The 22,384-nt window shown below is 45.1% G+C and overlaps 1 protein-coding gene across 1 annotated transcript in view; it reads left to right on the forward strand.

Moving 5' to 3' along the window:
* The first annotated feature begins 11,286 nt into the window (after window positions 1-11,286).
* Window positions 11,287-22,384, forward strand: part of RAB36 (RAB36, member RAS oncogene family) — a 125,820-nt gene continuing 114,722 nt past the window's right edge. Inside the window, exons 1-2 of the mRNA XM_078667756.1 lie at window positions 11,287-11,388; window positions 17,875-17,980. Of these exons, the coding sequence (XP_078523882.1) occupies window positions 17,912-17,980 (69 nt within the window). The 5' untranslated portion in view covers window positions 11,287-11,388; window positions 17,875-17,911. The remainder of the gene's footprint in view (window positions 11,389-17,874; window positions 17,981-22,384) is intronic.

Below are 22,384 nucleotides of genomic sequence, written 5' to 3' on the forward strand. Positions count from 1 at the left end.
CAACTGTCGTCTCGACATTTGCTAGGGCCTTCATGATGTCATCCAGCGTAACCTTCTTCCCTCCATCGCCCTCCTGCGTTTTGCCGTGAGGTGGCGTCGTGTTTGACCCTTTTTTCGTAAGCGTATTTGTCCAGCTTAGCCTGGACAGCCTGGTTTCTGGGCCCTCTGCCCGCCATGATAACGTGGATTGTAGGACGCGCCGCAGATGTAAATGGAGGTGACCCACAAGTTAAACCGCTAGTATCCGAGTACTATATTCGGTGCAATGAGGTCCGCAATGGCGAGAGTCACTGCTCAGTGGAGGGGGGGGGAGACTGATCAAGTGTTGGAGTAAGTACCCCCTTGGCAACTGTGTGGAGGCCCCATCGTCACACCAAGGATCTTGCAGGCTGTTACACTCCGAGCCAGTAGTCAGTCCCGCACCCCCCAGAGAAAAAGCGTGTACGGCAGCCTCAACAATACGTGGTAGGCGCACCCCCGTTTTTCAGCACCCCCATTAGTCCAGCAGGAGGTCCATCGTGACTCAGGGGCTGTATCTCAGGGCCTGTACCGCTGTATGCAAACGGACGTTGTGGATCCCACTCGTGGAGCAGGTGCGTTTTGGGTACTAGGGTCAGTGCAGTCCAGAGTAGTAGAAACGTGTCCCTGAGAGGCCGGCCCGCCGCTGCCCGTGGCAGAGGGAGGGAATAGGGAGAATGCGGGAGATTCCAAGGTGTCGCCGTCTCTCACCCGGGTCTATCTGCCTTGGAGTCGTCGTTCTCGCGCCAGAGCCGGAGACAGGAGCCGGTCAGAGCAGCAACATCACGGGTGGGTCTGGCTCACGCAGCAAGGTCTCCACTTCCAGGATTAGGGCGGGCACTGTAGGAGGCAGCGACGGGGGCGGAATCGCTGTTTGTATGCCCCGGGCGCGTAGTGGTGTTGAGTTCCGCGCCTCCGGATGTCTGCCGCCGGCCGCCTCAATCACTCTTGCCCCCGGTCTTGTAGGCCCTGCTAGGCCGCATGCATTCGGGCGGCGATAGCTACCGATGACGGTGACGGATTTTGATCAGAGTGCTTCCGATATATGCTGCTTGGGTTCCGATGCTGGGGGAGCCTTTCAGCGGACTCCAGTTACTCGGATTAGTGCACGGATTTCAATAATTGGTCTGGAACGGCCTCGGAGCTCCGGGACTAGGCGGCCATTTCCCTCTGCCGGTAGCCACGCCCCCCAAAAAAAGATACTTTTGACTACTGCCCAACATGACCTGTGACCTATGAGCAGTTGGCTCCTGTGCTTCAGCAATTTATCGTTGTACCTGTGATCTCAACCTGAGCAATGTTCACCTCAGCACGAGGACCTGTGTGCCTCCACAATTTAATGTGTACTAAAACTGCTGTTAATCCTGGTAGGAAACAGTGTGTACCTCAGTAGTGTCAAGATCAGAGCCACAGGGGTCGGATTTCAAACCCCCTGGTGCAAGGACTATTCACATCAATGCACCAATATGAATTATAAATCCAGTTGGACTGCAACTTGTACACAACCCACTGAGCAGTATTGTGCAGGAAGTACTTTCAAATTAGATGAATTGAGGTATGTAGTGGAACTCCGAACGATTTTACAAAAATTAATCACATGCAAAATAGCACAAACAAACAAAGAATGCATTTGAAAATGTTTATTTCTAAAACACAAGTCTAGTGCATAAAATGTGCATGGTAACCACACAGAAACAAAAAATAAATTCAGTAATACATGACATGGCTAGCAAAAACAATATGAACATTTCTAACATGGTTAGCAAATTCCTGCCCTCCACTCCCTGCACAGCACCAACAACAGCGGGAAGGGCGGTGGGTGTGTCTCCGCCACCACTGCTGCACCTTCAGCCATCAAAAATGCGAAGAAGAACAACTGCAGCCCAGGGTGGATGGTGTCCTGGTAGTGTAGTCCAGAGAAATTCCTGCTCTGTCTGGAGCATCCCTACAAAGAACTGGAGTAGGATCTCAAATGGCATGACTGTGCCTGTAGGAACTAGACACTGCACTTTGGCTGTAAGATCCAACTTAAACTTGCAGCTTGTCCCCGCCTCGACTATATGCAGACCCTGGCAGACCACAGAGGTAGGAACAGAATAATGGCTAACCCAAGTTTTATATCGTTAGATTTCTGATGTTACAAAGCAGATGTCCTTGTTATAAATTAAGTGTATTTCTTTTTTAAATAGAAAAGCACTGCTTGAACATTATATTTGCAGTAGGGATGGCTGTGATAATTGAGCCAGAAATCCTACCCCACACCATGCTTCAGCAGTAAGGTTTGCCCGTGCTGCCACCTAAAACGAAGATAGGTGGCAGTGCAGCCAGCTCGCAGAAGTGCCTGCATTCTGTGGTCCCAGGTACAACAGTAACACCTGATGCAGGGTTGCCTAATTGCCCAGGAAATTCACACACTCCGGAGAAGTGACCTGGCACACACCCTGTCAGTGCTTCCTTCCCAGCCCTGGATTGGAACACAACGTTAACATTGCAACCCAATCATGGCCTTTTCCACCCAGCTACTCCAGTCCTGTGGTCCTTACATAGCTATAAAAATGCAGCTATTTGTCCTGTGTGACCCCCTGTTATTCCAGTCCTGAGAACCACTCACCATTCTGACCATTGGAGACTTGCTCTGCAAGCAATGTGACTAACACAGAGCTCTCATAATGTACCTCAATCCTAGCGCCAATTTCCATTCAAATCCTGAGACGCGGGCACAACACCTGTGCTGATGCACCCGAAGCACGTGGCACAGCATCCCTGATATTTCAACACTGCCAGTGCAGTCCCAAATGCACCTCAGTCTTTTTCTTCTAAACTCTTTTTATTTAAACTTCAAGCTCATAGAGCAAAGTTTTGAGGACATGTTTACAACTTTGCTCTCCAGAATTTGGAGAATAATACACAAATAGTATGGCGCTTTTACTGCCAGTATACATTCCATAAGAAAGTCCACAGGCTCAGCGTAATATAAAGAAAAAGGACAACATCCCACACATGCACCTTGGTCTTGTCCTACAGCATCCTTTGGAGCCCAGACAATACTCGAATGATGCTACTCAGCCATGAGATGTGGTTCCCACCTGCCAAAGCCCAGCCAACAATGCATGGGAATCCTTCTCCATAGCCCTTCAAGATGTGCCATTGATGGAGAGCATACATGGAAACAGACAGTGAATATAGCATAAGCAATACACCACCGCGGTGGCTATTGGACTGACACTTCTGGGGCCTAAATTCCAGGCGGAACTGTACTCCGAGAGCGCAAAATGTAGGGGGACATTGAGGTAAAAGTGTGCAATTCACAGCACAGTTCCAAGGAAGCTGGCAGGAAGGGTATCTGCTTTACAGGTGGTGTAGAAGATGCCCTCATTAAACTAACACAGGCTGAAGTGCTCTACAGAGGTGCTTATAAAACCGGCACAACTGATGGGCCCTATAAGGCTCCTCGTGAAATTGGCACACCAGTTTTAAAACTGTCATTGTGCATGGTCCTGGTACATTATTTGATAAGGGATTCCCTGTGTGGCTTCTCTCTCAGCTGCTCCCTGCAAACTAGGAAAGCTGCAGGCCGCAACTTAACAAGCATTGGCTGCAACATCTTCTTCCACGTATCACTCACCTGCTTGTGAAACAGGTGCGTTTCACGCCATGGAAAATAGCCGAAGTGGGTTCTTTGGATTTACATAAAGGGACATATATTCCGTGGGTGGGTGGGAGAGATGGAAGGGGCGGGAAGGAAAGGATGGATGGATGGATGTGAGGTTGTGCAATCCTATAGCATAACTGTTGATCTTATAAATCCAAGTAACCGTTGCCTTTTTTGTTGGCCTGGCCCATGTTTGGGCTCCCGGGGCCAAGCCGGAGTCCTGACTAGTCTCTACGCATTCATTCTCTGGGTTGCCCACCTCAACTGAGTAGCATCTATTTAATTGCTGCCATAAAAATCCAGGCAGTAAACAATCTGTTTCATATAACCACATTTTCCTATATGTAAGGGGTTTGCAACGGATTCAACACCGACAAACAACAGACACAATCAATTGATGACCTTCCCAGGTCCATACAACAGGGTACCCAAATAGACATGTGCTACTGTGGTGGCACTATATAAATGTGAATAACATGACACACCATTGTAAACATGTGGAACAATACGACAGATGTATTAAAAAATGCAGTGATAGCACTTATAAATTCAGAGCGTAAAAGCATTTTTACACACTGAAATGCAGTTATGGCCAACATAACCTTTAAAAAGGTGCAGACTAATTTGAGGCCTCTCCTAGCCCTGAAACTTCTTAGAGAAACGTGTTTTCCTACACAGATAACACAAAAATTGAAATAAAGAGTTCTCAGCATAAAAACCTGAAAGCAGAGACAGCCTGGTTTGATTGGTGACAAGTAACCTGGAGCGTACATGGAAATAGTGGAGCTGTTTCCTAGCTTCACATCTTCAGATTGCATGAAATCCCCAAAAGCCTACTCACACTACCTTCCTAAAACCTGGATGAAAAATGTACCTTGACTTAAAACCATTCTCCTCTTACTTTCTGTTGAACGACACGCTCCTTTCCTTCCAACTTGTGCATGTCTGCTCTATATGAGTAAAGCCTACCCAAAGTTCCATGCCTGCCTATTCTCAATTAGTGTACCTCTGTAAATTGCCCACACCTTGTTGCATAGAATAGATGACTGAGCTGCCATGTTTTCTGTTGACATATGGAACAGTTCTATGTTTGTATTCTGCTTAGGTGTAACATTTATATGCCTTATGTGTGACATGTTGAGTGACACTCGACCACAAGAGGCTGAAAATGAAAACGAGAGGTAATGCAGAAAGTTCCATTCTTGTTTTATTTTTATAACTCCGGTACCCGAATGTCTGCATTTAATACTGTGGTCTGTAAAATGAAAACGCACCAGAAGTCATATTGAGGAGAATGATTAGATTATCTACTTCAATGTCAAATGGGATTATATTAGATCACCAAAGTTATCTCAGTTGGGGTCCTAGCCTATTTTCTTCATTGTGGCTTAGTTCCTAACCAGGTTGAAACCCTCACTCAAAGTCATTACAAACACTTTATAGTCCAGGGCTTTAGTGTGCCAACTAATGCATTCTGGGTGTTATAGTCGTAGTTGGTATCAAACCAAATAAAACAATAAATATAGAGCAATATATATATAAACCAATATATAGATAAATACATATAAGTAAATAACTATCAATAAATCAATCAATCAGATTTATACAGCGCGCTACTCACCCGCTAGGGTCTCAAGGCGCTGGGGGGGAGGGGTCCGTTACTGCTCGAAAAGCCAGGTCTTGAGTTGCTTCCTGAAGGAGAGATGGTCCTGGGTCAGCCGTAGGTGGATGGGGAGGGAGTTCCATGTCTTGGCCGCCAGGTAGGAAAAGGATCTTCCTCTGGCGGTGGCTCTGCGAATGCGTGGTACGGTGGGTAGCGAGGGCGAGGATGGTCGATTGCAGCTGGCGGGTGGGCGTGTAGAAGGTGAGGCGGTTGTTGAGATACTTGGGGCCCAGGTCGTGGAGAGCTTTGTGTGCGTGGGTGAGGAGTCTGAACGTGATCCTCTTGCTGACGGGGAGCCAGTGCAGGTCTCTCAGGTGGGCGGAGATGTGGTTGTGGCGGGGGATGTCCAGGACGAGTCCTGCGGAGGCGTTCTGTATGCGCTGGAGACTTTTCTGTAGTTTGGCTGTGGTTCCCGCGTAGAGGGTGTTCCCGTAGTCCAGTCGGCTGGTGACGAGTGCCTGGGTGACCGTCTTCCTAGTTTCGGTGGGGATCCATCGAAAGATCTTACGGAGCATGCGCAGGGTGTTGAAACAGGATGACGAGACGGCGTTAACTTGTTTGGTCATCGAGAGGGAGGAGACCAGGATGAAGCCCAGGTTCCGTACGTGGTCCATTGGCTTGGGGGTGGTGCCCAGGGTAGGGGGCCACCAGGAGTCGTCCCAGGCGGAGGGGGATGATCCCAGGATGAGGACTTCCGTCTTGTCTGAGTTCAGTTTCAGGCGGCTGTTCTTCATCCACTCGGCGACGTCTTTTATTCCTTCGTGTAGTCTGGCTCTGGCGGTGGCGGGGTCGTTGATGAGGGAGAGGATCAGCTGGGTGTCGTCAGTGTAGGAGATGATGTTAAGGTTATGTTGGCGTGCGATGGCTGCGAGGGGGCTCATGTAGAGGTTGAAGAGGGTGGGGCTGAGCGATGATCCTTGAGGTACGCCGCAGATGACTTCGGTGGCCGTGGATCGAAACGGGGGGAGGCGGACTCTCTGGGTTCTTCCGGCGAGGAACGAGATGATCCAGTCCAATGCCTTCTGTTGGATTCCGGTGTTGCTGAGGAGCTGAATTAGTGTGTGGTGGCAGACTGTGTTGAACGCTGCAGAGAGGTCCAGGAGGATGAGGGCAGCTGTTTCCCTGTTGTCCAGCAGGGATCTGATGTCGTCGGTGGCTGCGATGAGGGCGGTTTCGGTGCTGTGGTTGGCTCCGAACCCGGACTGTGAGGGGTCGAGGGATCCATTCGTCTCGAGGAAGGCGGCGAGCTGTTTGTTGACGGTCTTCTCGATGACTTTGGCAGGAAAAGGGAGGAGCGAGATGGGGCGGAAATTCTTGAGGTCGGTGGGGTCTGCTGTCGGTTTCTTCAGGAGGGCGCTGAGCTCGGCATGCTTCCAGTTCTCCGGGAAGGTGGCGGTGGCGGTGGTGAAGGAGATGTTGATGATGTCTCGGAGTTGGGGTGCGATGATGGAGTCGGCCTTGTTGAAGACGTGGTGGGGGCAGAGGTCGGTGGGGGATCCGGAGTGGATGGTGTTCATCGTGCGGGTGGTGTCTTTGGTGCTGACCGGGGTCCAGTTGCAGGGGGTAGTGGTGGGGGGCGTTGGTTCGGTGGTTGGGTGCGTGGTCTGTTTGCCGAAGCTGTTGTGTATGTTGGCGATCTTGCGGTGGAAGAATGAGGCGAGTGAGTCGCAGAGGTCTTGCGAGGGTGTGATGTCGTTGTTTCCGGGGCTGGGGTTGGAGAGCTCTTTGACGATGCTGAAGAGTTCCTGGCTGTTGTGGGTGTTGTTGTCCAGTCGTTCTTTGAACGTTGTTCTTTTGGTGGTGCGGATCAGCTGGTGGTGTAGGCGGGTGGCGTTCTTGAGGGCTGTCATGTTTTCTGTAGTCTGGTCGTGGCGCCATGTCTTTTCGAGGGTGTGGCAGTTTTTCTTGGAAGTTTTGAGTTAGTTTTATTTATTTATTTATTTATTTATTCAAAGTTTTATATAGCGCAAACAGGATCCTTACAGATATCAGAGCGCTTCACAAAGACAGGGTAGGGGCAGTAGGAATCAACAGAGATAATGGGAGCAGTATAATAGTCAATAACATGGTAATAACAAGGATAATTTATTTTATTTATTTATTTATAGTCTTGTATCGCGCTTGAATCAGCCCCGAAGGGGTATCTCCGCGCGTGGCTTCTGAATGAGTAATGCAAAACTATAAGTCGGAAAGGGCAAAGGGGGGGCTAAATTAGTCCTGTGTAAATAAGTAGGTCTTTAGTTTCTTCCTAAAGTTCAAAAGGTGAGGAATTTGTCTTAGCTGGGGAGGGAGTGAGTTCCACAGCATTGGACCTTTAAGGGAAGGGGCACGACCACCCTGTCTTGCTCTATTTATTTTAGGTACGTGTAGCAACATAGTGTTGCTGGAGCGCAGGGTACGTCCAGGAGAGTAAGGAAGAAAGATATCTTTCAGATATTTGGGACCAGAGCCGTAGATACATTTATGCATAATGCAGCACAGCTTAAAATGAATACGCTGTTGCACCGGGAGCCAGTGAAGATGGGAGAGGAGGGGGCGGGAGGGGGTGCGGGGCGGAGCATTCATGATAAGTCTTGCCGCGGTGTTCTGTACCACCTGCAGTCTGCGAAGTTGTTCCTGGTTGGCAGAAATGAGTAGACTATTGCAGTAGTCCACTCGTCCAAGGACTAGTGCCTGAACCAGCGTCTTCCTATGGGTGTTTGGTAGGAGGGGGAAGATAATAATAACATACATAAAACATATCAATATACAGTCAGGTAAAGAAGTAATAAAAGACAGCACAAGTCATTTATCCCACTACAGAGGTGTTCAGGTACACCTAGGGTGTGTGGATGGCTTATACCAATGTTTTAGTATAGAGAGAACAATGAGTGGGGGCATCGGGAGAGTGGATCAGTAAACCAGCGTGTATCATATATTGGTCGGTAGCAAGAGAGTAGCGTAGTAGTGCCCCCATCCAGTAGAAGTATAGTGCCAAAGGACAAGGTGAACAGTGATACAAAGCAATGCAAAGTCTCTGATCCAACACCTATAAGGTTCAGGAGATCTTGGCCAGAAGGATGGTTTTCACCTCTTTCTTGAAGAGTGCAGTGGAGGAGATAAGCCTGGTTTCAGGAGGGAGCGCATTCCAGATCCTGGGTGCCATTCCTGAGAAGGAGCGCTTGTATGTTTTCTCTTTCCAGAATCTACGAGGTTTCAGGAGTAGATTTTTTGTACTCCTATTGGATCTCGAACCTCCTGATATAGACAACTTTTGAGCGAGGTAGTTGGGTGCATTGTGGTGCACGGCTGTGTGTGTCATAACTGCAATTTTTAGCTGTATTCTGGCTTCAAAAGGCAGCCATTTTAGAGACTTTAAGTCTGGGGATATATGCGAATGCTTTCTTGAGCCAGTAATGAGTCTCGCGGCAGCGTTCAGGGAGGCTCTTAAGGGTGCTGTTGTGGATAGCGGGAGTCCGCTGAGGGCCGTTGGTGAACCACGGGGCTTTCTTGCTGCCGGGTCTCCTGGATGGGGTCTTCAGAGGTGCGAGGTCGTCGGCGTAGTTGGTGATCCACTGTGTGAAGTTGCAGGCTGCTTCGTTGGGGTCCGTAGTGTTGGCGGGAGGGTTCTGGCTGAGGGAGGTGGTGAGCTGGTCGGCGGTGATCTTGCTCCAGCTCCTGCGGGTAACCTGTTGCGGGTGGTGGTGAGTCGTGGTTCTCCTGAAGTTGAAGTGGACGCAGCTGTGATCAGTCCAATGAAGTCCGGTGGAGTGGCTGAAGGAGATGTGCTTGCTGGAGGAGAAGACGGGGTCAAGTGTGTGGCCGGCGTAGTGGGTGGGGGGTGTTCACCAGTTTCTTGAGTCCGAGGTTGGCGAGGTTCTCCAGCAGGGCGGCGGATTTGCTGTCATTGTTGTTCTCCAGGTGGAAGTTGAGGTCCCCTAGGAGGATGTAGTCAGAGAAGGTGAGGGCGTGCGGGCTGATGAAGTCTGCGATGGCTTCGCTGAATTGTGTGCGTGGTCCCGGGGGTCTGTATAAATAAGTATAAAAATATAAATGTTGATATATAAATATTAAATAGAATATTAAATATATTTAACATTAAATGTTTCGTTTGTAAAATTAATATAATATTAGAATACATATAAATATAACTATGCATAATATAATTGTACATAGATATGAATGAATTTAAATAAATATATAGATAAACCAATAAATAGATTTAAAAAAATAGACCAAATAAATCAACACGTGTGATAGCCATTATTTTCGTGCGAGAAGCTCAGTGCTAGAAACAGTGTCAGTAATGACATGGAGATAAGTGGCCACTGCAGTTGTAGGTCTCAAGTTTTCAAAAATCGTAAGAGGAATCATTTTCAAAATCAGTGACATCAAATATGGCAAAACACAACAAACTACGGGCACACAACTTTCTCTGCTGTTCAACATGTATAGCATAGGTAGTTGGAGGCTAAGCACTGGAGCAGAAGCCTATTCGCCTCTTGACATTGCCCCCTCTGCCCTCAGAGGCAAAAGACTGTCTGGTAAATGCAACACAAGTCTAAATTTAAGAAAATAGACTCAATGAAATGGATCCTCCATACTTTGATACCAGTAGTTGGGATTTCCTAGATAACAGACTATAACTAAAGGGGATCTGCAATGTAGTAAATGCAGTTCTAACGTCACAATGCTTTCTGCTAGAGCCAGCAGCTGAGTTTCCTCTCAGGTTCCTGGCTGGTCAGGTATCGGAGAATAATTAAAGGAGCAGTTTAAAGAACGAAAAACTAAATGTCTTTCTTCTGCCCTAGTTTAGTATCTGTACATTGAAAAGAAGAAAGGAGATATTTATGGCTGCATGTTTGTTTTTGCAGTCCTTGTGTTATGATAGAAAAGTTAGGATATTTCTGCAAGTTTCTACTGCACCTTTAAAAAAAAATTAAAAAACGATCTTGTATTAAACTAATTCTAATATATTTTTGCAACAAATATACAACTTTTTTTTATGTTTTTAATTTTGAAGAAGAAATTCTATTTGTATTCTCCATGTTTGCAACCATGCTCTCTCCTTCATATAAAAGACCTAAGCACCAAGGATTTATGTGGTTTTTGGTAAAGGTGATGATGTGACCACATATTATAAGGAATAAAGTACCTCCTGTTGTACCTGAGAAGGTTACTGCAAGTCACTCTGCAGTTCCATAACCTTACAAAGGAAGTTGGTCTTCAGCCTTGTATCTCTATAAAGTCATGGAACTCCTCGGGGACTTGCAATATTCTTAAAATATATGGCAGGGGTCGATACTTTACCCATATATAATATGCTGACTACGAATAAGATGCTGGCCGGATAACTTGCTAACTCCAGCATCACGCTTATTGCACAGTGAAGAATAAGTAATGCAGGAGGTTGAATTTCTCGTCGCGAAGATTGTCTAAACTTTGATTTATACAATCTTGAGCGCCATTTTGGAAAGGAGATATTTGGATGGCTGCAAAAGGCTACATTTCACATAACGAAAACCATACATATTATAACCAGCCCGATGATACATATGTCTCCTTATGTAAAGTCTTTATTTTGAAATTAAAAGAGGGAATAAAATAAAAAAGATTCAATGTAATGATGAAAACGAAACGCATAAACGATAAGCTATGAATGGTATTTGGAAAAAAATGAAAACTCTTGTCAGCTCTTGAATTGTCCTTTTTAAATGCCTACGAGAGATCTTAATTGCAATGCGGTCGTCCGGGTAGCACCTAGCGTCGTTGACACAGCTGGCAGCCATATTGGTTTCAAAGTCTTGCGCCATAACCCAGTCAGCCTGGTACAGCTCGGACTCTCCCTCTCTGCCCGCCCACTGACTCTAGCCACGCCCTCTACATATTGGCAGGTCAGATCTGGCCTCTCAGTATAGCCCCGCCCTTTTCCCCTCGAACACAACCCAGGCCCCGCCTACTGATGCGAGCCGGGGTTGCTATGGAGACGCGGTCGGCTGCACAGCTCCGTGCCTGGAGACTGCTGCCAGCGGAGGCTGCTCGGTAGCACCGGAGGACGGGTGCCTCTATAGGCTCGGTGAGTACTTATGCTTCGGTACTAGGTGAAGGGGTTCGGGAGAACGCGAGGGCAAGGTCCTATGGGGCCCTATAGGATAGCTGGTAGATGGTGTGGGTGTCCTCGGGTACAGAGCTGTAGATTGAAGAGTGATGTCCATGGTATAATTATAATGCTGGAGGTATAGGTTGCAGGGGATATATTGTGGACGAGATATTAGGGTGCAAAGTTCATGTTGGTACAGAGTGCATGGCTGTAGTCCCACAGATACAATGCAAGTGATACCATGGCGCAGTACTTCAGGGTTTCTTGTTATGGGGGTGGTGGTTACAGGGAGCGAGTTTATTGTGCAGAGCTACAGGTGAAGTAGGAATGTGGTTGGGGGTGTACGTGTCTGGTTTATATGTAGGAGAAGGTTAGCCATCATGACTGTGTATGGTGCAGAGATATTGGTGCTAGACTACAGGATGCAATTGTTTAGGGTGTTGGGTTTATAAAATGTGGTTAGAAGAAATAGCTTGTAGGATACAGGTCCGTAGTGCAGAAGCATTCTGTAGGATGCTGGGTCCGTAAGGGTGCAGAAAGTATGGGGTACACGGGTGTGAGATACAGAGGGCAGGCAGTGTGGGGATTTTTGGTGCAGGGTGAATAGGTATTGGGCTCATCAGTAATGGGAGGAGGCAGGGCCTGATTTAGACTTTTAGAGGCCTTATGCACTTAAAAGATTTTGGTGCCCCCCCATATATATCTAATTCAAAATATAAACAATAATAAACCGTAAAATGAAATGTTATTTTTTCGAAATGAAGCAATACTTACAGTAAGATGGAAAGTAATGAACATTTTTGTATGCTTCCACTTTATAGGCTCAGCTGCTCCGTTTGCAGTTTTGCACCATATGGTGCTTGGTAAATCCGGCAATGAAAAATGTCTGTGGTGCCCTCCCCTTCCCTTGATGCCCTAAGCACATGCTTATTTTGCTTAATGGTTAATCCAGTCCTGGGATGAGGTATGGGGAATAGAACTGCCTTGTATGTGGGGGGGTGGGAGGGCATTGCCTTGGAATGGGAGGAGTGATCGTTTTCTTTCTGTTGCACCTGTTACTCGATGCTGTTGAGACTTTTGGACTGTTTGCATTCATAATTCGTAAGATGACGCGATGTGCTCTACTGATAAAGTTAGACTACTTTGGAGCCTGCACTATCTATACCATCAGCTAATAGAAATTATAGTGAGCGTTGCATCAGACGTATAAAACGGGGCTGGTTAAAACCATGCTAGGACCAAAACATATTTGGGCTGGCGTGCCTTACCACCAAGCGTACTGTTGTATATAGCATTGCCGGCAACGGCGTTGTCCCTACTATTAGCATCTATATACAGTTCCCCACTTGGTTATAAATGTTCATACCCTCGGGCTTAGCTTTTGCAGTAATGCCTGACTCATGAAACAGAGTACATCAGATGGATGGAGTTGAGTGCATGGTCATCTCTCACTTACTAGAGGTCGGCCTTTTTTTTTTAATAACGTAAGTATTTGTAAAGCGCATGTTCACCCAGAGGTATCTTGGCGCTGAATAACAGATGCTTTTTGTTACCCAACGGTACTCATTTTATCGACCTCAGATGGATGAAAGGCTGCGTGGACCGATGGGGATTCGAACCTGTGACCATGCGGTTGCACACAGGCCCATGCAATGGACACATTCGTTCACTGAGCCACCTGACCTAACTAGCCACCAGACCCGGCTAGCCACCAGACCCGGCTAATCCGTTGTCATGTTTAGACAGGAAGTGACGCTGTAGTTCACAAGGTCATGGCTGTGTCTACAATGAAAGTGTAGATTGATTCAGTTCTCTACATAGGCACCTTCATTCTCAAATGTCACGAAACTGTGAGCACTGCCTTCACCAAATTAGATATTTCGATGGTAATCCAAGGTTTATCTCAGGGAAGCTGTATATTGTAAGGCAATTAATGTGGGCCTGCTGAGCAGCTAGTAAAAACGCAAGTCCTATGAAATAAAGCTGCAGTTGGTATCATTGCATCCAGTGAGGTATGTAAACATCCATCCAGGAAGAATATTGCTTTCTTATCTGAGGGTGCTCTCAATTCATACTAGTATACCAGTTTACTAGTCCAGGTGTGGTGCAGCACCAACTTATATTAATTCTGATATATACCTATACACCTGCTATAAGTTTTAGTTCTAAACTTGGATAGAAAACAGGCCCGGACACAAAAAAAGAAGTGGCCTCCATTATAGAATTATTTAAACTAAAAAAAATCGCCCGTGTTTGCAAATGCGGGCAGGTTTGAATACGTATAAGTGTTTTCTTCAAGGTATGGAAGATTGCATGGATTTGAGCTTACTGCAGGCACAGTTTGTCTTAATATTAGGGAAATCAATAGTGCAGCTGGGCCAGTAGACCCTAAAATAGGCCCAGAGACAGCCAATAAAATGGCCCACACACTGACCTGTCAGACCACCCGCTCAGACATTGCCTGGTTGCTCTAATGGCCATTTTGGCCCTGCTTCACACCAATAACACACTTCATATGCAAATCTATCAGAAGTGGTTCATAAGCTTCTCGTTTACAGTTTGGCACTTTATTGCATCAAGGTCTGCAGAGGTAATGGTCTGCCTGCTGGTTACACATGCTCAGAGAACCTGACCTTTTAAAAGTAACATTCTTTCTCCAATTATACTTCCAAATTGCACATTGAGTGATTCCTACAAGGCTTCTATATCATCTTCATTTGTGCTCTTGGTATACTCCACGGTAGATTGAAATTTTGAGGGCATCCGAAGACTTGGGTGATTGGGCACATTAGGCAGAATGCAAAAATAAAGAGTAATGCAGACGAATTGGGTGTCGGGTGATAGGATGTGGACTATAGGGTGTATGGTATATATAGAGCATGGCTACTCATTTTCCATGGGGCTAAAAAGTTCACTCTGTGATGTGACTGAGGTCCGAGGGTCACATTGATTCCTATGGGGTGGCGGGTGGGAAGGGGGAGGATCGGGGATTGGCGGTAAGGTAAGTAAGTAACGCATATACATCTAGTGGCCGAAATTAACATTGTGAAACCAGAAAACCTGCGATTAATCCCGGCTTCCCCACTTTACCAAACTCTGTGATCCTATGCAATTGTTTTAATTTACTTTCCCTCCGTTTTCTTCATTATCACATATAAGAGATGCTGCTGTACGAAACCTTCTCTATGTTTGATTTTATAAACTATAATGTTGTTCATGTATAATATGAACCCAGGCCAGCCAAAGAGTGCACATAACAACTGACTTGTCTCTTTAGTTCACTATTGGCATTGTTGTAAGGGTGGGGGGGAAGTGTTTATGTTTCTAACCCATGTTTGCAAACTAACACTTTCACATTAATACTTCTTAATACACTGATATAATCTGCTGTACTAAGGTGAAAAGGTTCTGCATGTTAATTAAATACACTTTTTGAATTTTTAAGAGACTTGGTCATATTTTTACACTTTTGCTGTAAGATGTCTTTAAAAATGAAGGTGTTGCTACAGTGGCGTGGCAAAGGGGGGCGGTCCGCCCTGGGCGGCACGACTTTTGGGGGTGGCTGACCCCCCCCCCCAGGACTCCCACCAGCTATTTCACAATTTTTCTGGCGCAAAGGCCGTGGCCGACAAGGGCGGCAAAGTGCCTAGCTACGCCACTGTATTGCTATAGTTAAGCAGTGCAGGACTCCCTTATTACCTCATTTCTTTAACACCAATTAACCTTTAAATAAATGCTTGCCTGTTTATTTAACATATTTTTATTGTTAGTACTGAGTCGAGTAAACAGAAGCCCATTGCTGCTATTGACCCATATAAAGGTCCGGAGGGCTGCATGCGGCCCCCGGGCTGTACTGTACTGTATCAATGGGAGTATGGATGTGTAGGGTGCAAACGAAAGGGGCTGCAGTAAGAAAATATAGGGGTGTATCGATACTGTGCTATGATCTAGGAGTTGCAAAGAAAGTGCATGTGGGCAAAGGGTGGAGATCCTGTTGAATCTTCCTTAGGTCACAATGGGTAGAGTGATCCCTGGGTACTGGGCAGGGACACAGGGGTGTAGGCAGTGGTACTGCAATTCAGCAGGATGGAGTACTAAAGAGTGTGCCACCAGAGTTGACTGAATTGATCGTTAGGAAAAAGCAAATTCTGCTGAATGCCATGTGGTTAAAAGCAAACTATGTGGTTTATTCTAGAATTTAATTAATTTAATTACTTGCTTTTGATATAGTGCTCCACACCACACTTATGCAGCTTCTAAGCACTGTAAAAGCAGATGTTAATTACCCTGTTTAATGATACTCACCTTACAGAGCTCAGAAGGAAGCAAGACTTAGTATACTGCTCTGGGACTCGCACTTGTTCAGGAAACCGATTAAAACAACACATGTAATACTCAAGATAGGAGTTCAGCCACACTCTCATTGCCCTGAAGAAGTCCGAGAGGACGAAATGCGTTGTCTACAGTTTTATCTAATGTGAAGGAGAATTCACAAATAAAGAGACATAAATACACCTGCTGAATTGATGTCATGTTTAATTGTATAAACCGATTAATATTTGAAGGAAGATTTATTCATGCAATCTAAATATAAATGTTTGGGAATTACATAATGAATGCGGGATCAAATTGCAGTACTAAAATGTGAATATATTGCACCTGGAGCATGCCTCCAAATCCTAATTTTTTCATTTTATTACTTCAATAACTATTTGTCCATGCATTATCTTCCATGTTAGGGATGTATCATTCTGATAAGGCATGTATGTATCAGGGAGAATAAATGTATAGGGTTTTGTGATATCGGAGTGCAGAGATCATAGTTGCTGAGACAGCTAAGTGTCTGGTTACGAGTGAGGTATTGGGAGTTGAGGTACTGGATTATGAGATGCTGTGAGTATTGTGTATCTGTGGTGTTGAGACCCAACTCTCTTGGGTATCCCATGCATTAAATGTTGGGTATTAAAAATGCTTCCAGTGTATTTTCTAGTTGGGAAAGGTAATAGACTGAAGACGTTAGACATTTGGTCTATTGGTTGCTCTAAATTTTTGTAATGTTGATACAAGGCATCTAGTGCTGGGTATAGGACTTTAAGAGATGGCAGTGTGAGTTGCAAAGTACTGAGGATGGTGGATACTGGCTGTATTGCACACTGCACTAAAAGCTGTGTCTACTCTATAGATGGCACTGGTGGATGGTACTGAGAATAACAGAGCTGTGATTATTAGATGCTCTGAGTGTTGCATGTTGGCACTTGGTGGTACTGAGACCACCGGAGCTGTAGCTGTGGGATGCTTAGAGTATTAAGTGTCTGCATTATGAGGTGCAAGTGGACATAGTGGGAGCTTGAAGTTTAAAGTACTGGATGTATAACTTGCAATATACAGTGGCTCCTAGGTACTGGGTCTAGTTTATGTTGTAGAACCTGGGTAATGATGATACAAAGACCACAGCACAAAGTGTAAATAAGGCACAGATTTTTTGGTCCCCATTTTTAGGTCGAGCCTGGGTAGCACATGCGCTGCTCTTCGAGGTATACTGTATTGAGGTAGGGACTTGAAGCTCCGCCCACTCTTCGTCCACATTTTTCATTGGCTTGTGTCATTGTCCACTGTAAACTGTGGATGTTCATTGGTCAAAAGGCTTAGTAGTCCTTCCTTAGTATCGCCTTGTCTCATTTTGTAATCTCACATGGCGACACCCCCTGTTACATGTGTTGTTGCTCGGTAGGCTTTAATTACAGCCGCTGAGCAATATTTTCTGTAATAGCTTTGTCCTGCCTGCTGTTGCAGGCAGGACACGGTATCTCCTAACGCTTTTTTATTTTATTTTTATAGCATGGGTGCCGCACGCATATGCAATGCAATAGGGCTTGCATTTGCGAGAGTTTAAGCTATTGGCATTGTAAATGACAATGCCTTTATGCATCTGTTTTAAAAACAACACATAAATAAAAGGCATTGTCATTTACAATGTCAATAGCTCAAACTGTCATAAATGCGAGACCAATTGCACTGAAAATGCTTGTTATACTTTGTGCCTGTTATGACTTTAGCACAAATTGCACTTGCTCACTTGGGGTTATCACGTAGATTTACCACTGGTTATACGCTGGTGATAATTTGCCGGGAATAAAACACTGCAAAACGGTTGCAAAAAAAGTTTCATAGTTTACATATGTTTTTCTACATTATCAAAATGAGTGCAATATCTGGGTACCACTGGGGCAAGCGATAATTGTGCCACAGTGCTTTACGGTACAATGTGCTATGAGATTCTAAGTAAGGCCAATGTGTGTGATAAAAGTGGTATTAAAAATGTGTTTGCTGATTTTGTGTACTTGCTCTACTAGTTGCTAGGCAACCTGAGTAATTTATTGGATTCCGTGAGTGCTGAATGCTGAGTGTTTTTACCCTTTCTGACAGTTTTCTATTCTTATTTTAATGCTATTCAACCAACAGGGAAACTGAGAGCTCTAGCCCTTCTCTGGGAAGAACAATGAGTTACGACATGCTTCACCTGGTGCCACCTGTCAGCAAGGACAGAGTCATATCTCATTTCCCCAAGGTAAGTGGCACTGAACTGTGCAGTGTGAGCCATTGTACCTAGGCACTCTGCCAACTGCACAGCCCATGGCCAGAGAGGAGAAATCCACACTGTGCTATATATGAAGCAAGAACTATGATGAGTTCAGTTAGCACTGAACCTTCCAGTGGTCATTGTTACTGCCTTGATGGCTGTGTATCACGCTGCTGCTATTTATTAAAAACCTGCAGCATCTTTTATTCTGATGGTGCAGAATCAGGCTCTCAGGTGCACATTTAGACCCAGGCCGTCACATACCAGCAGTTGATGCTGTCCAGAAGGAAAAGTGACTCAATTGGCGAGGGATTATTCTCTACTTTCAAGGAGTTAATGGGTTTTTATGCTGACTTCTTCTTGGTGTTTTTCATCACCTACCATTCTTTAGATAAAACGCTCATGCATCAGGTGACTCATTTATGAGATCAATTCCATAAGATAAGTGACCAGGAGAAAGGTAACATACATCTCAGCTCTTTCATTGACCATAGTCCTTAACAGTTATTGTACTTTTTCTAATTCATGGTCATCAATACCTGGCCGATGGTAAACACATTGCAATAATTTATTTCAACAGGAGTTTTATCAAGTTTTGAATATTTTGGCTTCTGGATATTTAGATCAATGGTGAGCTGTATGTTTTCTGGATTGAATATCTTGCTAAGTGATATAGATTAGCTTCAGTTTAATAATGTGTTAATTCTTGAGCCTGTACAATTGGCACTGTTCAATTGAAGCCATCCGTAAAGGGGGCCATCAGGTCTGTCTGTACCAAAGGCAGCCTATTGGCTCACCTAGATAGTTTGTTCGCTCTCTTAATTCTTTGCACCAGGTGCTTGTCATTATGCAGTGTACAGAATTATCAGGATTTGTATTGACTCCTCTGTCATTTGGGTCCTTCTGAAAATTCTCTGGGAAGAAAGCAAGTGCAGCCTTTGCCCCGACCTTAGGTGGTTTTGTGATTGAGTGGCATTTCCAGAAGCCATTTTTTGTTCCATTAGGTGCATTCATCTTTGTATGCTTATGCACCTATTTTGTAACATGCTGACCATTCGTAAAAATTGAATTTTTAAATCAAACCGTGAGAAATAAAATATAATTGACATATTAAGTAGACAATAAAATGTGTTTGCAAAAAAGTTAGGTGTGTTGCAGTTAGGCATGCTCTTATTAATAGAACACAGTCGGTATGTTGGCGAATTAAAAGCAACATACCTTCAGTAATGTTGACTCTGATGGATAATGTTTTCCTTCAACAGATTCGTTACCTTTCAAATATACTAGATGCAGGTTTGAGGCCACACAATTTTTTTTACATGCTGTCTTAGCACTAGGTAGTGCAATTTATGTCCCTGGTTTTGCACTGGTTCCATACAATGTTGGCTAACTCTGTGATACTGAACACATAAATAGTACCATCCTGCTCAAAGCTCTTACTTTGCAAAATTCACCTTCCAAGTAGGCAACATCGGAAGACGGAGAAAGAACGTGCACCGGTGATAGAGACTCTGCAGAGACAGCATTGTATCAATCAGGACTAAAGTTAATGAAGGTTCAGAATTTCTTTTTCGTATGTACATTATTGTCTTTGAATTTCTTTCATCGTTGAAACAAAACATCGTCAGCAAAATGTAGCTAGTATGGGCAGAGAAGTCTTGGCATTGGAGAATGATCTAAGCTTGCTGTAAATGTATTCAGTCACCAGCAAGGCTTCATTCCTGTTATATAAATCAGGGTAAGTATCACGACTTTTGCCAATCGGGCGATACTTCTACTTCTACTTCTACTGTATTGGTAGAAGTATCGCCCGATTGGCGCAGGTCGTGATACTTACATTTTAACTTGCATCTTTTCGCCTGCAGGACGCAAATTGCTTACTCAAATCGATCAGATAAACCAGCCCACGCCCTGAAGAGAATCCCATAAGCCACCCTGGGAACCGAAACACGTCGGCATTACGCAACACGGGGACTACTGCATTTGATTACATTTTTCCGCCCAGTGGAAATGCTTTTTGAATTGTCTCACTACTGGGTTTGATTGCTTTGTTCCCCATAATAGCAGCTACTTAACTCAGTTATACAATGTGGATGTTAAATGATATAGTAGCTGCTTTGTTTGTGAATTAAGACTGGTGACATAATATTTGTATAATTTGTTGTTTTGTATCACTTGTTCATGTATTGTTTTTTACATCACACTACTTCACCACGAAGTTTGTATGTTTTTTTTTGATCTGTGGCATAAATAAGTGTAATTTGTTCTATATTGAAACATATCTAACTTCTCTGATCCATGATTCAAATGTGGAGTAAAGTACATAGAAATGAGCAGCAAATAAATGCCCCAAGCCAATATCAATTGTTGGTTCATAGTCTGTTAAATTAATGTAGCAGCATTTGAAAGGTGACGGCTAGGACACATCTTGCTCTTAGTTTAATACAGCCCGTCCAGCCACCTAGGGCCAAGCCCCTTGTTCCTATTATGTACCCTGTGACGAGCATGCTACAAATTGAGACGCCAGGGCCACAGTGGTGATCTCTGTGAGTGCCCAGATGGAGGACGTGTAAGCAGGGGGCACACTTCACGTGCTCTCCATAGGCAGACCAGTGGGTAGCTGGGAGAAGGGGATGCACCCAAGGAGCAACTTGGGTACCTTGGTAGGTGAGGGGGAGGAACTGGGACCACCTCTCCAACTGAGAGAATATCAGATAATATCCTTGTTGGAACTAGCACATTCTGGTTGGCTGAGGCAAGGCCATAACCAGGCAGAACCTACCACTCCCATCAGGGCTGGGTGATTACAGACATTGTATAACCCGTGCACACCATTGGATAGCTTGGCAGAGAGCAGTGAGGCTTATCCCAGAGGCAATGTGTAAATCACTGGCACAGTGCTCTCACACAATAAATACACTGAGCCTCACAAAAGAGACTTCACATGTGATGTATGTAAATAACGATTGTATTCAACACACATAAATAATCAACACCCCATGAACATCATGTATTACTGGGTATAATTCACACTTGGAAATATTACTAGCAGTACTAAGCCCAATGATGTTGAAATGACATTAGTAGTATACACACTGCAGAAAGATCCTAGCACCCTTATGCGGTGCAACAGTTGACATACCTAGGCCCACCCTGTAAATTCTTATAATTCAATACCACACAGTTATAGGGTGCACCCCAGGTATCCAAGGTATCAGAAATATGTATATACAACAAATTATACCACTTTATAGCAGCACCGCGGGCCGAGGCCACACTGGTAAAACCAATATCAAATGTAGTATTCTTCTGGCAATAAATATTCTAAACGGCGTTTGTGTCTCCAGTTTATCTTATTGTGGATGATTATAAGTGAGAAACCGAAAGGGTGTGTCCTGTTACTGCGATCCATGAAAGGGTCGAGAGTGTCGTGTTCTGGGGTGGCAATTCACTTGTTTCTCTCTTAAGGTTAGGAGGGCAAGTGGGGCACTATAGCTAGTCGGACTCAGACTCATAGGTACTGAGGTGGCATGGTGACTCAGTCCCTACAGCCTGATGTTCTATGGTTCTAAGCATAGGTCTGCGCCAAGAGCAGAATCCCTGTAACAGTAACTCCTGGAAATGAGGCACAGCACCTGGTGCATATAGTTACGAAACGCACCAGGCAATTCTGGTCACACACAAAGGTGCAGGTTTAGGAATACAACAATTGCAGACACAAGCCTGCAGGCAGTGCGCACAATACCCTGGAAATCTACATTCCACTAGGAAAATAATGGAATATAGTTTTCCAGGGTATAGTGCGCACTGCCTGCAGGCCTGTGTCTGCAATTGTTGCATTGATTTTTACTGTGTTAGCCATCACTAGTACGTAGTGCAGCACCCCACACAGACTATACAGTCAGACTAGTTATTATATCATACCATATGAATAATTGTGAGTGCACCTCATCCCTTCAAACTCTTTGCAGGTTTAGGAATGCAACACGAGGTAGAATGAGAAACTACTTTGGATACGCCCCACCTCCAAGGGCACAATCTGTGAATCATACTCCGCACACAATGAGTATACTGTCGGTGTGTTGCATGAGAGAGATGGGGCACGATTGACGAAACGGGCCAACCTGGATCCTGCAAACAGTGAATCCTCTCAACACCAACAAGATGCTTATGTGTGTTGAGGTCCGCAGGATGCGGAAGTCCCACTCTGTAGATGTGGACAGTACTTTTGGGGCTTTGTGCGAGGCAATCTGTTCTCCAGGCACAGATCTTAGTTACAAAAACACGCCGCGCTAACAGTTGAGATCCAGCAGACAATGTGGGCACTTATGAGGGCACCGCTCTCCAGGTGTCACATGTAGTGGGTGTGGGTCCATCGCGGGAGGTCTTTGA

The sequence above is a fragment of the Lissotriton helveticus genome, chromosome 11, assembly GCF_964261635.1.
Source record: "Lissotriton helveticus chromosome 11, aLisHel1.1, whole genome shotgun sequence".
Taxonomy (NCBI): Eukaryota; Metazoa; Chordata; class Amphibia; order Caudata; family Salamandridae; genus Lissotriton; species Lissotriton helveticus.